The following is an 18,177-nucleotide window of genomic DNA, read 5'->3' as shown; positions in this document are numbered from 1 at the left end:
CTTAAAGCCTGGACCAGGACCTGCTCGACCATTCGGACTGGACCAAGCGGAATCCTCAGGTCAGTAGCTCGTCTTTCCTCGTTTTTAGAAGCTTTTTTTTTCAGTTCGCAACGTATGTTTGTATCTGTGTTTGTTTGTTTGTTTGTTTGTCTGTCTGGTTGTGGGTTTGTGTCAAATCTTGTAGCGCAATTTTGACCTACTTCTAATGCAGCGATTTCAAACTTTACAGACACGTTCCACTTTGATGACAATACAAGTCTTTCTATTTTTAATTTAAGTAGATGTTTAGTTAGTCATTTAAAATTATTTAAACAGTTTTGGAACTAAAGGGAGGTAAAAAAAATGTAATCACTCGATAGATTGCTATATTTAATAACAGAAGGGGGTGGGGGGAGGTAACTTGCTAGACGCGATCACCCTAACAGTCTAGTGAGCTGTGGTTCACGAGAATGTTTTCAATCGTTGAGCCGTTCGATCTAGTGCAGGTATTAGGGGCAGATAATAAAGTTTTTAAACTATTTGAAATTAAGGGGAGGTAACAAAATTAAGAACTTGCTTTCGTCTGTAAAATATGGTCACGGACGGCTGCTTTCACGGGGCAGTTAAGGGGGCAGTATCACCCCGACAATGGAAAATTGACAAAAAAATGTGCCCGAAAAAACTATTATACATACACACATAATTATTTTTTACCATAATAGTTACTATCAAGGAGCTATAAAACAGCAGATAAAAGAAAGATTTTTAATTTTTGGTTTTATTCTCATCTTGGTCTCTGCCTTTGACGTCATCTCAATCTAATCCGGTGCTTGTACCTTACTAGCCGTCCCGGCCAGGCCCTGCTCTGGCTTCTGTGAAAAACCTTCCTGTTAAAGACCATTACCTGTGTGTTTAGTAATCATCATAAACCCGGCATTGCCCACCCAAACCACAACCAACCAAAACCAAAACAACAAAACGCAAACATAACGCTAACACAATTACAAATACAAACGAAAACAAAAACCTAACAACAAACCCAGCCACAATCACAAACACCAATACAAACACAAAGAAAAAACAAACAAAAAAGCAAACGAAAACAAAAACCTAACAACAAACCCAACCACAACCACAAACACCAATACCAACCAATAACAACACACAAAAAAAACGAAAAAGCAAACGAAAACAAACCAAATCCAAACGCAAAACCAACCAAAAACACAAATACAAACCCAAAGAAAAAAGCACAAACAAAAACGGAAAAAGAAAGAACAAAAAAGAACACAATCAAACCGCAACCACTAACGCAAACCCAACGGAATCGCCTGTTTTATCTTAATAAACGACTATAGTACCCCAACTTATTCATAGTCTTTTGCACTCACTTAAACGAACGCGCCAGTTTCAATTTAATGAACAGTTATAATACTCCAAGCTTATCCGTAAAATACCTACAACTTGATCAATCCCCGCTAATTATGTAATTAGTTTTTTTCCCAACACCAAAACAAAGTAATAAAAAGTAAATTCTTTTCCTCTAATGTAATGGTTTTATAAAGGGAAGTAATTCTGTTTTCCTAATTTATATAAGGGAAGTAAGTGCTATAGGACTAAATAAAGACATAATTAGAATTTTTGTAAAAGATGATATTTTTTTAAAACTTGTGTTTAATGAACATGCCGAAAATTATTACTTTCAGTTTGATAAATGAACATTTTTTCCCATAACTTTCAATATTAATTTTTTAACTCATAAATTTAGACCATAAGGACTTTAATTATCTAACACTTTAATCCATCGAAGTATGTCAACGACAAACATATGTATTTTCACATACAGAATTGAGCTTTATATATTAGACTAGCCGTCCCGGCCAGGCCCTGCTCTGGCTTCTGTGAAAAACCTTTCTGTTAAAGACCGTTACCTGTGTGTTTAGTAATCATCATAAACCAGGCATTGCCCACCCAAACCACAACCAACCAAAACAACAAAACGCAAACATAACGCTAACACAATTACAAATACAAACGAAAACAAAAACCTAACAACAAACCCAGCCACAATCACAAACACCAATACAAACACAAAGAAAAAACAAACAAAAAAGCAAACGAAAACAAAAACCTAACAACAATCACAACCACAACCACAAACACCAATACGAACACAAAGAAAAAAACAAACGAAAAAACAAACGAAAACAAACCAAATCCAAACGCAAAACCAACCACAAACACAAACCCAAAGAAAAAAAACACAAACGAAAAAGCAAACGAAAACAAACCAAATCCAAACGCAAAACCAACCACAAACACAAATACAAACACAAACCCAAAGAAAAAAACACAAACGAAAACGAAAAAAGACAGAACAAAAACGAACCAAATCAAAACGCAACCACTAACGCAAACCCAACCTAAACACAAAGAAAATACTAACGCGAACATAAACGCAAAGTGCTCACAGTCTAGCCCGGGACAGAATCGCCTGTTTCAGCTTAATAATCGACTATAGTACCACAACTTATTCATAGTCTTTTGCACTCCCTTAAACGAACGTAGGTGCCAAACCAAACCAAATGAACAATTATAATACTCCAAGCTTATTCGTAAAATACCTACAACATTTGCATTTGATCAATCCCCGCTAATTATGTAATTATTTCTTTCCCAACACCAAAACAAAGTAATAAAAAGTAAATTCTTTTCCACTAATGCAATGTTTTATAAAGGGAAGTAATTGTGTTTTCCTAATTTATCAAAGGGAAGTAAGTGCTAAAGGACTAAATATAAATAATTTTCAGACATAATTAGAATTTTTGTTATTTCTTTAAAATTATGTTTAATGAACATGCCGACAATTATTACTATCAGTTTGAAAAATGAAAATTATTTCCCAACACTTTCAATAGTAATTTTTTAACTTACCTACAGAATTGAGCTTTATATATTAGATTGTATGTCATGTGTTCACTAAGACGTCAAATAGTGGACGTCTTGTGTATGTGTAGTGTGTATTGTCTCGTTAGTGATTCTATAATTGTAACATGTGCACATCCTGATGTTGCTCGACTATAAAGATGTGCACATCCTGATGTTGAGAGTGCTAGAATGCCATTGGTCTGGAGGTAGCCTGACTGCCATTAACAATATGTCGCAGGTGCCAGTCACTGGTTGCAGCCGATTTAAATACGTTGGTTCGTAGGTTCGTTGGTTCGTTGGTCCGTAGGTTCGTTGGTTCGTAGGTTCGTTGGTCTGTAGGTCGTAAGTTCATTGGGTCGATGGTTCGTACTTTTGAGAGTTAGTTAGTTCGTTGGTTCGTAGGTGGAGATCAAATGAGTATCTAATTTAGCTAACCACTCACCCCCCACCATTTCCCCCACCTTCCACACCATCACACAAACATCTAAGTAAAGTTTAGCCACCACACCAACATATTTGACAAGTTTAGCCATCACACCAACATATTTGACAAATTTAGCCACCACACCATCATATTTGACAAGTTTAGCCACCACACCAACATATTTGACAAGTTTAGCCATCACACCAACATATTTGACAAATTTAGCCACCACACCATCATATTTGACAAGTTTAGCCACCACACCAACATATTTGACAAGTTTAGCCACCACACCAACATATTTGACAAGTTTAGCCACCACACCAACATATTTGACAAGTTTAGCCACCACGCCAACATATTTGACAAGTTTAGCCACCTCACCAACATATTTGACAAGTTTATCTGACGCTGGCCAGGACTGTGCGAGAAATCCCTGCCTTGCCTGCAGCAGATTGTATCACAGACGAGCTCTGTGACATCAGGTGCAACCATCTCTTGACTCTAATTGATCTCAACTTAGCGCCATCTTGTATTTTTAGCTCGGGTTTAGGCGAGTTTATTCAGGCACTCCCAGCACTCGACGGTTGGAGCTGGAATCAGACAGTGTCATCTCCCGTTCAGTTGCTTGGATGTTACGCTTCAGTGGACTGTTAACGTGTTTAGTTGTCACTAGAACAATAAATGACGTAAACTGAGACAGTTTGCGTCAGATGACGTTGACTGAGACAGTTTGCGTCAGATGACGCTAACTGAGACAGCTTGCGTCAGATGACGCTAACTGAGACAGCTTGCGTCAGATGACGCTAACTGAGACAGCTTGCGTCAGATGACGCTAACTGAGACAGCTTGCGTCAGATGACGCTGAGACAGATTGCGTCAGATGTCCGTGGTTGCAGCGTTGCACCAGTGCAAGCCAACGAACCTTTCTGTGTATGACGTCATAATCACGTGACTCCCGTGTTTCCTGTGGGAGTTTCTCCAGCTTTTAAATAGATGTCGAGTGGTGGGGAGGGCTCATTGTGTGGCCATTCAGGACAAGGTAGGTTGTCAGCTGGCTGTCATGTTGTCAGCTGTCTGTCATGTTTGCTGTCATGTTGTCAGTTGGCTGTCATGTTGTCAGCTGGCTGTCATGTTGTCAGCTGGCTGTCATGTTGTCAGCTGGCTGTCATGTTGTCAGCTGGCTGTCATGTTGTCAGCTGGCTGTCATGTTGTCAGCTGGCTGTCATGTTGTCAGCTGGCTGTCATGTTGTCAGCTGGCTGTCATGTTGTCAGCTGGCTGTCATGTTGTCAGCTGGCTGTCATGTTGTCAGCTGGCTGTCATGTTGTCAGCTGGCTGTCATGTTGTCAGCTGGCTGTCATGTTGTCAGCTCCCGTAGTGTTATATAAGAATATTCGAGAAAGTTTAGGGGAGATATCTCTCGACAATTTATCGTTAAATAATGTCATTCAATGAAAGAATACGACTGGCTTTTATTGTGATATTCAAGGGAAAATTAAAAACTCCAGCCCATTATAGGCTACTGTTATAGGCTACTGTTATAGGCCTATGTTATAGGCTGCTGTTATATGCTACTGTTATAGGCTACTGTTATAGGCTGGTGTTATAGGCTACTGTTATAGGCTGCTGTTATAGGCCTATGTTATAGGCTGCTGTTATAGGCTACTGTTATAGGCTACTGTTATAGGCTGCTGTTATAGGCTGCTGTTATAGGCTACTGTTATGTGCTACTGTTATAGGCTACTGTTATAGGCTACTGTTATAGGCTGCTGTTATAGGCTGCTGTTATAGGCTACTGTTATAGGCTACTGTTATAGACTGCTGTTGCGATTGTTACATTAGATGGACAAGAGGTAGGTTCAAAACATTTCCGAGTGAAGATTTTGTCTGCCGCATCAGGGTCAAGATACGGCATTTATTATAGCGTTGCTATCATAGTAAGGCATTGTTTACAGATTTTATATACTAGAGAAATGGCCCGATGTGGGAGTAATACAACGGGCGCTAGGTTGATAGTGTTATCTTTATCTCTAAACCGAAACCAAAGCCAAAAGAACCACCTAAACTTCAAATTTAACCAAAAGAGAAAAATGTCATTGAAAACGTATTTTTATCCAGAATCGACATTTTAACTGGATCCGGAAATTCAACTTGAAATAAAACACCTAATAACATCTACCTTAATCACGATACTATGACAACAAATTGGACGGTAATTTCAGTGTCTTTGTTATCGAGTATCGATAACGTCATTATTTGTGTGGCATTTCGTTTCGTTGTCAAAATTTCTAATACGTTCCATGTGAGTTCACGGTCGTGGGAAGTTCCGTTTTTCGTTTGGCTGTGAAAGTTTTTATTTTTCCCCCGTGTTTTCTCTACTCTAGAGCGTTCCGGAATGACAGAGTGACAGAATAGCGAAACTATTATTATAGATTTAAAGAAAATCATTTGTTTTCTCCTTTATATAAAAGCTTGTTATTAAAACGATTAATACAATAGAGTTCCATTACTAAAAACAATAAAAGTCAAATTTGATGTCAGATTGCATTGTCATCAGGTCTTGACCCACGTGCCGAGTTTCAGAGAAATTGGTCGAATAGAAGTGGTCGAAATTTCGCAAGGCAGTTTCGATCTATGACGGACGACGAACGAATGAAGCAAGTTAAATAAAAGCTTGTAGGAATAGATTTTTCACAAGCTTTAATTTAACTTAATTGGATGTCTTATTACGTTTTTATGAATTGATTAAAATTTCCTAAGAAAGTAGTGGGGTAGGCTACTATTTACAAGTACTATTCTACGCGCAATTTTATGTTCATTTGGTGTGCAATAGTTTTTATACAATATGCAACTCTATTGTATTTAAAAAAAAGTTAAACTACTGAAAAAAACAACAACATACACAGTTCGAAACGGACGAGCAAAATTTCGGGCACTTCTATCTGACGAATTCGTTTCAAAGTTGGCAATCTTCATTTGTGGTGCACAATAGTTTTTATTCATGAAAATTGACTGTATTAAAAAATATAAAAGTAATTGCAAAAAAAAATTGCATAGAAAAAAAATTCATAAATAACGTTTTAACAACAAGCTTTTATGTAATAATGCACTAAAAAGTAGATTTTTTAAAAAATCCTTTATTTTCCTCCTTTTTAGAGCATTATAACATAAAAGCATGTTATTAAAACGTTATTTAATTCTATAAAATAATTTCATTCCAATTTTTTTCCAGGATAAATATATTATAGTAAAGTCAGGTTTTATTTAGTGACTATTGCGCACCTTTTAGTGCGGTTGTTGAACGTGCTGCGCAAGTTATAAAAAAATGAACAAATATTTTGCTCTAAGCTCTTACGCGCATCTATTCGATAAGCCTATGTAATCTTACGAAATTTTTAATAAAATCTTTTTTAAAAATTCATAAAAAACGTTTTAACAATAAGCTTTTATGTAATAATGCAATAAAAAGTAGAAAATAAATCATAAACTACTATTTAATTAACTATAAGAAAAGCGTGGGTCACTTTAGTATGTATTGGATAACTTTATTAATATTTAGGAAGTGACCCACGCTTTTCATTATAGTTCTCTCTATCACAACCTTAATAGACATACAGTATATAGTATGGCTTTATTTAGTCTCATCTTATAATTTGCATAAAAGCCAAATGACATTTTTTTAAATCATCCAAATACTATAAGTATTTTGCCGTGAGATATTTTGTCTAAGATTATTTGTCCATGATATCATTTTTCCATATGTATTTTTGTCCTGAGATATTTTATCATTGAGATAATTTGTCCTGAGATATTTTGTCCTGAAATCATTTGTCCGTGAGATATTTTGTCAGGGGTATTTTGTCTGAGATCATTTGTCATGGAACCAAACTGTATACGATCGAAACGTTCATTACCACAAAATATACCCCTTCCGGTGTCTCTACCGTCGCGTTATAAGGCTGGTAGTGTTAGAGCTAGCGTTAGCCTAAGGAAATGATCTGGACGGACTTGATAAGTCTTTGTTGGTCCCCACGTTCTGTTAACCTTGGGCTGCCTAGCCCGCGTCAAGACAATTTATTACCTACACTGTCAGCTCTGTTCTATAGCATGCCGAGTTTTTTATCTTTACCAATAGGTATTTGAGTAAAAGAGTATTTATCAAAGGGGTATTTGAGTTTAGGGGTAATTAACATGGGGGTAATTAACATGGGGGTAATTAACATGGGGGTAATTAACATGGGGGTAATTAATCCGGAGGTAATGGAATAGGTAATTGCAGGAGTGGGGGGGGGGGGGGGCTTACCGGTGGTGATGCCCAAGACCCGTAGGGCTGGTGTAGTCATACCTATGCTCAGGTGCTTGCAATTTACCTGACAATAGATACTCGTCATAGTTAGGGGTCTCTGCCAGTAAGATAACCATTCACTGAAATCCTAAATTGTATGCGAGTAAAATAACCATTCACTGAAATCCTAAATTGTATGCGAGTAAGGTTACATTAGACTAAAATCCTAAATTGTATGCGAGTAAGGTTACATTAGACTAAAATCCTAAATTGTATGCGAGTAAGATTACCATACACTGAAATCCTACATTGTATGGGAGAAAGATTTCCTACAACTTTTATATAGGTAGTCTAAAAGAACGTGTCTCTATAACATAGAATAAACATATGGCGTAGTGGAGCGCTTGAAGATAGAAAAGAAATAAAGCAGAAGATTAATAAATCTAAGGATGAAAAAGAGAAAATAAATCTCAGAATACATTATTGTGAAGTAAATAGCATGGTCAGGAAAAGTGCAAAAGAAGACAAAAGACAGTTCATACAGGAGATGATAGAGGAGGCAGAGACTGCGGCACGACAAGGAAAAATGAAGAGGCTCTATGAAGTAACCAGGACACTATCAGGCAAGAACATTAATCCCAACAAACCAGTAAAGGATAAAGTAGGAAATATCTTAACAACTGACACAGAACAGAGAGGCAGATGGGTACAGCACTTTGATGAGATTTTAAACCATCCTCTCTCATCAAACATCCCCGATATACCACCTGTAAATCACCTACTAGATGTGTGTACAGATCCACCCACAAAGTTAGAAACAATAAGAGCAATAAAAAACATGAAAAATGGCAAAGCAGCTGGCCTGGACGGCATCCCACCAGAGGCACTAAAAGCAGACCCAGCCATATCAGCAGACATACTACATCCTCTACTTAACCAGATTTGGGAAGAAGAGATAATCTCATCTGACTGGAAATTGGGATACCTGATAAAACTGCCAAAGAAGGGAGACCTATCACAATGCAACAACTGGAGAGGGATAATGCTTCTTTCAGTTCCAAGTAAGGTTCTGACAAGAATCGTCCTAGAGAGACTTAGAGATGCCTTGGACAATAAGCTGAGACAAGAACAGGCTGGTTTTCGTCAGGACAGGTTACTGGCCACATTGCCACACTGCGCATCATTATCGAACAGTCCCTTGAGTGGCAATCCCCCTTATACATGACTTTTGTCGACTTCGAAAAGGCGTTTGAAGGTGTGAATAGAAATGCTATCTGGAAGTTAATGAGCCACTATGGAATACCTAAAAATTTGTATCTATTACACAGAAACTATATGAAGACTTCACCAGTCAGGTAATACACAAGGGAAAACTAACAAAACCATTCACGGTGACGACGAGAGTAACACAGGGATGTATGGTATCGCCAACGATATCCTTGATGGTAATCGACTGGATCATGCTGAGGTCCACAAAAAAAAACGACTCAGGAATCCAGTGGAGTTTCACAAAAAGGTTGGAGGATCTTGATTTTGCCGATGACATCTGCCTACTATCTCATAAGCATCAACATACGCAAGCCAAACTAAATCGGCTGTCTGAAGAAGCCTCCAAAATTGGACTAAAAATCAATAAAAACAAAACAGAGGTCATCAGCATCAATAACAGCCAGGACCTGCCCATACAGCTAAATGGAGAAGATATACGAGAAACAAACACATTCACATATCTGGGAAGCGTGATCAATAAGGACGGGGGAGCAGACGAGGACATACAATGCCGTATCAACAAGGCTAGATGTGCCTTCAACTCGCTGCGCCCGATGTGGAGGTCCACGGCCCTGTCACTCCGGAGCAAAATTGGGATTTTCAACTCAAATGTCAAGGCAGTGCTACTCTATGGCTCGGAGACCTGGAGGGTTACGAAGACAAATACTGATAGGCTACAGGCGTTCGTAAATAAATGCTTACGACATATACTCAAAATAAGATGGCCAGACAAAATATCAAACAAAGACCTGTGGCAAATTTTAAAACAACAGCCGATAGAGAAAGATATTAAGGCCCGTAAATGGGGATGGATCGGACACACGTTAAGAAAAGAAAAAGAAAACATCGCAAAACATGCATTGGACTGGAATCCCCAGGGGAAAAGGAGGGTGGGCCGGCCAAGGAAAACATGGAAGAGAACGGTTGAGGAGGAGGCGAAAACAGCTGGGCTCTCATGGGCACAGATTAGATGAGCAGCCCAAAACCGAGTCCGCTGGAGATGTGTGTTTGCAGCCCTTTGCTCCCCAGGGGCCACAAAGGAGTGATGATGATGATGATGCAGTGGGGCGCTTATGGGAGCCATGCGTTACATAACCATAAGGGCGCCAGTGCTACCTCTGGTTCAAATTTAGTCATCGATTGTAGCAGCCCATTGTATTTTACGTGTAGAGCGCTCTTTAAAGCAAATGTAGGAGCTATAGTGCTGATGGGCAACCCGCCGCGCTGCTGGTCACAAGGCGACAGGGCTCCTCAGTTTGACTGCTATGTACACAGCTTTGGTTCTGCTATGTACACAGATTTGGTTCTGCTATGTACACAGCTTTGGTTGTACTATGTACACAGCTTTGGTTGTACTATGTACACAGCTTTGGTTCTGCTATGTACACAGCTTTGGTTGTACTATGTACACAGCTTTGGTTGTACTATGTACACAGCTTTGGTTGTACTATGTACACAGCTTTGGTTCTGCTATGTACACAGATTTGGTTCTGCTATGTACACAGCTTTGGTTGTACTATGTACACAGCTTTGGTTGTACTATGTACACAGCTTTGGTTGTACTATGTACACATCTTTGGTTGTACTATGTACACAGCTTTGCTTGTACTATGTACATAGCTTTGGTTCTGGTCATTTAATGAACACAAAAAAAGATATGGTGATAACACTACGTCAGTAAAACAAATGGGAGAAGCTACCCGCTTACACACATACACCCCCCTCTACACACATACACCCCACGCTCTCTCTCTCTCTCTTTCACACACACACACACACACACACACACGTACCTACATAAAACAATTCGCATCGCTTATTCAGTGAGACACATTTTGTCTGAAAATTGTGTCCGAGGTTTTGGGTCGTGTGATATTTTGTATAAAATATTTTGTTTTGAGATCATTAAGCTTGTAGTAGTTTCCGGGAAGTGATTATTTCCGCCAACGATAATAGATCAAATGTGATCTATATTTAGATTATAAATGTTATGTATTTTACTTCTTCTAACCCAAATTAACAATAATAATGATAATAATAACTTTATTTAAATACGGTCACAACAGAAGTCACGAGGGCCCTTTTTCAAATTGGCCGTTGTTGTTTTTTAACATTAAAAAACATAATTTTAATTTTTTTTAAAGCAATTAATTTCTAAAGACAAAGCAATAGTATAGTATTCAAAAATTAGGAATTAAGAAATAATATTTCATAGTTATAATACACAATGAGATAAATGAGAATGTTGCAATGGAGGTCTCTATATAGTTTTTGTTTTAATTTAGTTTTGAATATATTTTCAGATATATATATATATATATATATATATATATATATATATACATATATATATAGATATATATATATAGATATATATATATATATATATATATATATATATATATATATATATATATATATTAGTTTTATTGTATAACGAAGGTGTTCCACAAATTAGAACCAGAGTTGGCGAAGCTATGTTTTTTGGGGAAAAGTTGTATAGAGGATTTGTAAACTAAGACGACGATTTAATTTTGTGCTGTATGAAAACATATGTGATAAGTAATAAAGGGCTGTATCGTAAAATATTTTATATAGAAAAGTTGCTTTGGTATATATTATGTTTTTATCTAATGGAATAAAGCTATTTGAAATGAACGAATATAAACTACTAGATAAGCCAGTCACCTGTTGAAGTATGTCTGTGTGCCTGTGTGTCTGTATGTCTCTGAACACGATAACTTGAATACCGTTACAGCTAGGTTAATAAAATTTCACCTCTAAGTACTAGCGTACCCGTCCTCGCGCGTTGCCACGGGGATAGAAGAAAGTCTGACGAAATATATAAGAAGGGTTTCATCAATGCTTTACTAATCCTATATTCTTAGACGCGTGACCTTTCTAAAACTTAAATTATTAAGTTATTTAAATGTAAACAGTGCCTGCGCTTGGATCATAAATATCGGGACACGGGTTTACCTACACTACAGCAAGAAAACCGCATGAAAATCTTAAATGTACGTTAATCACTAACCCTAATAGTTAGGTAGAACTTTAGTGACCGCCCAGGTGTCAGGGGCGTAAAGTGAAGCTCTCGGGAGCCTCCGATTACACTACCGCAGAGGCGCCATCGTGCTCCCAGGATAACCCAGAGCGCCAAATAGCATCCTGAAACAATGATGCAGATTGAGTCATTCGCTAAAGTGCACAAAACAACATGTTTTGTTTCTTTAACACGAAGAACTAAAAGTATTTGACGTGTTATAAACATCAGTGTGACTGATACAATTTGTTAGCGTGAACTGTAGGCTATGCATTGGCATTGTTTGGATTTTTTTATGGACAAAAGGAAACAACCTAGTTGATAATTAAACCTTGATCCGACTTTTATTTTTTTACTAGCCGTCCCGGCCAGGCCCTGCTCTGGCTTCTGTGAAAAACCTTTCTGCTAAAGACCATTACCTGTGTGTTTAGTAATCATCATAAACCCGGCACTGCCCACCCAAACCACAACCAACCAAAACCAAAACAACAAAACGCAAACATAACGCTAACACAATTACAAATACAAACGAAAACAAAAACTTAACAACAAACCCAACCACAACCACAAACACCAATACGAACACAAAGAAAAAAACAAACGAAAAAACAAACGAAAACAAACCAAATCCAAACGCAAAACCAACCACAAACACAAACCCAAAGAAAAAAAACACAAACGAAAAAGCAAACGAAAACAAACCAAATCCAAACGCAAAACCAACCACAAACACAAACACAAACCCAAAGAAAAAAAACACAAACGAAAACGAAAAAAGCTTAATAATCGACTATAGTACCCCAACTTATTCATAGTCTTTTTACACTCACTTAAACGAACGTAGGTGCCAAACCAAACCAAATGAACAATTATAATACTCCAAGCTTATTCGTGAAATACCTACAACATTTGCACTTGATCAATCTCCGCTAATTATGTAATTTTTTTCCCCCAACACCAAAACAATAAATAATAAAGTAATAAAAAGTAAATTCTTTCCCACTAATGCAATGTTTTATAAAGGGAAGTAATTGTGTTTTCCTAATTTATCAAAGGGAAGTAAGTGCTAAAGGACTAAATATAAATAATTTTCAGACATAATTAGAATTTTTGTTATTTTTTTAAAATTGTGTTTAATGAACATGCCGACAATTATTACTATCAGTTTGAAAAATGAAAATTATTTCCCAACACTTTCAATAGTAATTTTTTAACTCATAAATTTAGACAAATGCGCACGATAATAGTCTAACACTTAAATCCATTGAAGTATGTCAACGACAAACATATTTATTTTTACATACAGAATTGAGCTTTATATATTAGATATACCGTATATAGAGAAAAATCGCACATTTATGGTCTTGTTACAGTACCTTGTCTAACTTCTGGTCTTGTTACAGCACCTTGTCTAACTTCTGGTCTTGTTACAGCACCATGACGTCTAACTTCCGGTCTTGTTACAGCACCTTGACGTCTAACTTCTGGTCTTGTTACAGCACCTTGACGTCTAACTTCTGGTCATGTCAGCACCTTGTCTAACTTCTGGTCTTGTTACAGCACCTTGTCTAACTTCTGGTCTTGTTACAGCACCATGACGTCTAACTTCTGGTCTTGTTACAGCACCATGACGTCTAACTTCTGGTCTTGTTACAGCACCATGACGTCTAACTTCCGGTCTTGTTACAGCACCATGACGTCTAACTTCCGGTCTTGTTACAGCACCATGACGTCTAACTTCCGGTCTTGTTACAGCACCATGACGTCTAACTTCTGGTCTTGTTACTGCACCATGACGTCTAACTTCCGGTCTTGTTACAGCACCATGACGTCTAACATCTGGTCTTGTTACAGCACCATGACGTCTAACTTCTGGTCTTGTTACAGCACCTTGTCTAACTTCTGGTCTTGTTACAGCACCTTGTCTAACTTCTGGTCTTGTTACAGCACCATGACGTCTAACTTCTGGTCTTGTTACAGCACCATGACGTCTAACTTCTGGTCTTGTTACAGCACCATGACGTATAACTTCTGGTCTTGTTAGAGCACCATGACGTCTAACTTCTGGTCTTGTTACAGCACCATGACGTCTAACTTCTGGTCTTGTTACAGCACCATGACGTCTAACTTCTGGTCTTGTTACAGCACCTTGTCTAACTTCTGGTCTTGTTACAGCACCTTGTCTAACTTCTGGTCTTGTTACAGCACCATGACGTCTAACTTCTGGTCTTGTTACAGCACCTTGTCTAACTTCTGGTCTTGTTACAGCACCTTGTCTTACTTCTGGTCTTGTTACAGCACCTTGTCTAACTTCTGGTCTTGTTACAGCATCATGACGTCTAACTTCTGGTCTTGTTACAGCACCTTGTTTAACTTCTGGTCTTGTTACAGCACCTTGTTTAACTTCTGGTCTTGTTACAGCACCTTGTCTAACATCTGGTCTTGTTACAGCACCATGAAGTCCCTGCTGATTGCCCTACTGCTGCTGGTGTTGTGTGACGCCCAGATCCACTTCACGCCCGACTGGGGCAACAACGGCAAGCGCTCGCTGGAGGAGGACCACACGGAGCGGATCTTGGAGGACGTCACGGCCTCCTGCCTCCAACACTCCGACCTTAAGTTTCTACTGCAGATTGTCCACATTTTAACGGTAGGTGGCATGGTGACACTTTGGTGACTCGTGGGGTGGTGACACGTTTGGTGACACGTGGGGTGGTGACACTTAGGTGACTCGTGGGTTGGTGACTCGTGGGGTGGTGACACGTTTGGTGACTCGTGGGGTGGTGACACGTTTGGTGACTCGTGGGGTGGTGACACGTTTGGTGACTTGTGGGTGGTGACACGTTTGGTGACTCGTGGGTTGGTGACTCGTTTGGTGACTTGTGGTTTGGTGACTATTGGGTTGGTGGCTCGTTTGTTGACTCTTTTAGTGACTCGTTTGAAGACTGGTGAATTTGTGAATTGTTTGGTGAAAGGTGCAATTGTAAAATTATTTTAGAACAACTGTTTGCCGAGGTATTTAGCTCACATGGGTCATTGTTTACATAGGTCATTGTTCACGTGGGTCATTTTTTACATGGTCATTGTTTACATGGGTCATTGTTTACATGGTCATTGTTTACATGGGTCATTGTTTACATGGGTCATTGTTTACATGGGTCATTGTTCACATGGGTCATTGTTTCCTTTGTTTGTGGACGTGTAACAACATAAACCTTGTGATGACCTTGTGTTGACCTTGTGTTGACCTTGTGGCGATCTTGTATTGACCTTGTGTTGACTGTGTTGACTCTGTGATGACCTTGTTATGACCCTTTGATGACCTTGTAATGACTTATGATGAAATTCTGATGCCCGTGTGATGACCTTCTTATGACCTTGTGATGACTTTGTGATGACCTTGTGATGACCTTGTGATACCTTATCTCCACAGTCTGAATCCCAACGACTGAGCGCATGTTTCAAGGAGCTGCAACGATAAGGTCAGTGACGTGTCCAGGTAGTGGTGTGTCGTGTTGGTCGTGTGTCCAGGTAGTGGTGTGTCCAGGTAGTGGTGTGTCCTGGTAGTGGTGTGTCCAGGTAGTGGTGTGTCCTGGTAGTGGTGTGTCCAGGTAGTGGTGTGTCCTGGTAGTGGTGTGTCCAGGTAGTGGTGTGTCCAGGTAGTGGTGTGTCGTGTTGGTCATGTGTCCAGGTAGTGGTGTGTCCAGGTAGTGGTGTGTCCAGGTAGTGGTGTGTCGTGTTGGTCATGTGTCCAGGTAGTGGTGTGTCCAGGTAGTGGTGTGTCCTGGTAGTGGTGTGTCCAGGTAGTGGTGTGTCCTGGTAGTGGTGTGTCCAGGTAGTGGTGTGTCCAGGTAGTGGTGTGTCGTGTTGGTCATGTGTCCAGGTAGTGGTGTGTCCAGGTAGTGGTGTGTCCAGGTAGTGGTGTGTCGTGTTGGTCATGTGTCCAGGTAGTGGTGTGTCCAGGTAGTGGTGTGTCGTGTTGGTCATGTGTCTAGGTAGTGGTGTGTCCAGGTAGTTGGTTGTCCTGTTGGTCATGTGTCCAGGTAGTTGTGTGTCCAGTCGGTCGTGTGTCCAGTTGGAAGTGTGTCCAGGTAGTGGTGTGTCCAGTTGGTGGTGTGTCCAGGTAGTGGTGTGTCCAGTTGGTGGTGTGTCCAGGTAGTGGTGTGTCCAGTTGGTGGTGTGTCCAGGTAGTGGTGTGTCCAGGTAGTGGTGTGACCAGGTAGTGGTGTGTCCAGGTAGTGGTGTGTCCAGGTAGTGGTGTGTCCAGTTGGTGGTGTGTCCAGGTAGTGGTGTGTCCAGTTGGTGGTGTGTCCAGGTAGTGGTGTGTCCAGTTGGTGGTGTGTCCAGGTAGTGGTGTGTCCAGGTAGTGGTGTGTCCAGTTGGTGGTGTGTCCAGGTAGTGGTGTGTCCAGGTAGTGGTGTGTCCAGTTGGTGGTGTGTCCAGGTAGTGGTGTGTCCAGTTGGTGGTGTGTTCAGGTAGTGGTGTGTCCAGTTGGTGGTGTGTCCAGGTAGTGGTGTGTCCAGTTGGTCGTGTGTTCAGGTAGTGGTGTGTCCAGTCGGTCGTGTGTCCAGTTGGAAGTGTGTCCAGGTAGTTGTGTGTCCAGTTGGTGGTGTGTCCAGGTAGTGGTGTGTCCAGTCGGTCGTGTGTCCAGTTGGAAGTGTGTCCAGGTAGTGGTGTGTCCAGTTGGTGGTGTGTCCAGGTAGTGGTGTGTCCAGTTGGTGGTGTGTCCAGGTAGTGGTGTGTCCAGTTGGTGGTGTGTCCAGGTAGTGGTGTGTCCAGGTAGTGGTGTGTCCAGGTAGTGGTGTGTCCAGGTAGTGGTGTGTCCAGTTGGTGGTGTGTCCAGGTAGTGGTGTGTCCAGGTAGTGGTGTGTCCAGTTGGTGGTGTGTCCAGGTAGTGGTGTGTCCAGTTGGTGGTGTGTCCAGGTAGTGGTGTGTCCAGTTGGTGGTGTGTCCAGGTAGTGGTGTGTCCAGGTAGTGGTGTGTCCAGTTGGTGGTGTGTCCAGGTAGTGGTGTGTCCAGGTAGTGGTGTGTCCAGTTGGTGGTGTGTCCAGGTAGTGGTGTGTCCAGTTGGTGGTGTGTTCAGGTAGTGGTGTGTCCAGTTGGTGGTGTGTCCAGGTAGTGGTGTGTCCAGTTGGTCGTGTGTTCAGGTAGTGGTGTGTCCAGTCGGTCGTGTGTCCAGTTGGAAGTGTGTCCAGGTAGTTGTGTGTCCAGTTGGTGGTGTGTCCAGGTAGTGGTGTGTCCAGTCGGTCGTGTGTCCAGTTGGAAGTGTATCCAGGTAGTGGTGTGTCCAGTTGGTGGTGTGTCCAGGTAGTGGTGTGTCCAGTTGGTGGTGTGTCCAGGTAGTGGTGTGTCCAGTTGGTGGTGTGTCCAGGTAGTGGTGTGTCCAGGTAGTGGTGTGTCCAGGTAGTGGTGTGTCCAGGTAGTGGTGTGTCCAGTTGGTGGTGTGTCCAGGTAGTGGTGTGTCCAGGTAGTGGTGTGTCCAGTTGGTGGTGTGTCCAGGTAGTGGTGTGTCCAGTTGGTGGTGTGTCCAGGTAGTGGTGTGTCCAGTTGGTGGTGTGTCCAGGTAGTGGTGTGTCCAGTTGGTGGTGTGTCCAGGTAGTGGTGTGTCCAGTTGGTGGTGTGTCCAGGTAGTGGTGTGTCCAGTTGGTGGTGTGTCCAGTTGGTGGTGTGTTCAGGTAGTGGTGTGTCCAGGTAGTGGTGTGTGCAGGTAGTGGTGTGTCCAGTTGGTGGTGTGTCCAGGTAGTGGTGTGTCCAGGTAGTGGTGTGTCCAGTTGGTGGTGTGTCCAGTTGGTGGTGTGTCCAGGTAGTGGTGTGTCCAGTTGGTGGTGTGTCCAGGTAGTCGTGTGTTCAGGTATAGATGTCTTCAGGTAGTGATGTCTTCAGGTAGTGGTGTCTTCAGGTAGTGATGTCTTCAGGTAGTGATGTCTTCAGGTAGTGGTGTCTTCGGGTAGTGCCGTTTTCGGGTAGTGATGTCTTCAGTTAGTCGTGTCTTCGGGTAGTGGTGTCTTCAGGTATATTTAATATAGATGGCATTTGGATATTGGTCAACTTAAATATTGACCAACATTACTTGACCAATATTACTTGACCAATACTACTTGACCAATATTACTTGACCAATATTACTTGACCAACATTACTTGACCAATATTACTTGACCAACATTACCTCTTACAGTTAACCAACATCACGTGATTTTCTATTTTTAGAACCACCCGCCAGCCAGCACAAAGTTTTGTTCTATTTAT

General features: G+C 40.7%; 1 protein-coding gene across 1 annotated transcript in view; it reads left to right on the top strand.

The window, feature by feature from the left end:
- LOC131955784 (uncharacterized) overlaps positions 1 to 18,177 on the top strand; it is an 18,243-nt gene continuing 66 nt past the window's right edge. Inside the window, exons 1-4 of the mRNA XM_059320051.1 lie at positions 1 to 59; positions 14,381 to 14,579; positions 15,363 to 15,411; positions 18,139 to 18,177. The exon at positions 18,139 to 18,177 is cut by the window's right edge and continues 66 nt beyond it. Of these exons, the coding sequence (XP_059176034.1) occupies positions 14,385 to 14,579; positions 15,363 to 15,410 (243 nt within the window). The 5' untranslated portion in view covers positions 1 to 59; positions 14,381 to 14,384 and the 3' untranslated portion in view covers position 15,411; positions 18,139 to 18,177. The remainder of the gene's footprint in view (positions 60 to 14,380; positions 14,580 to 15,362; positions 15,412 to 18,138) is intronic.

Source organism: Physella acuta, unplaced genomic scaffold, assembly GCF_028476545.2.
Source record: "Physella acuta isolate Inbredline_101_S28 unplaced genomic scaffold, ASM2847654v3 ptg000079l, whole genome shotgun sequence".
NCBI lineage: Eukaryota > Metazoa > Mollusca > Gastropoda > Physidae > Physella > Physella acuta.
Note: the sequence above shows the minus strand (reverse complement) of the source record. Positions and strands in the feature narration are given on the sequence as shown.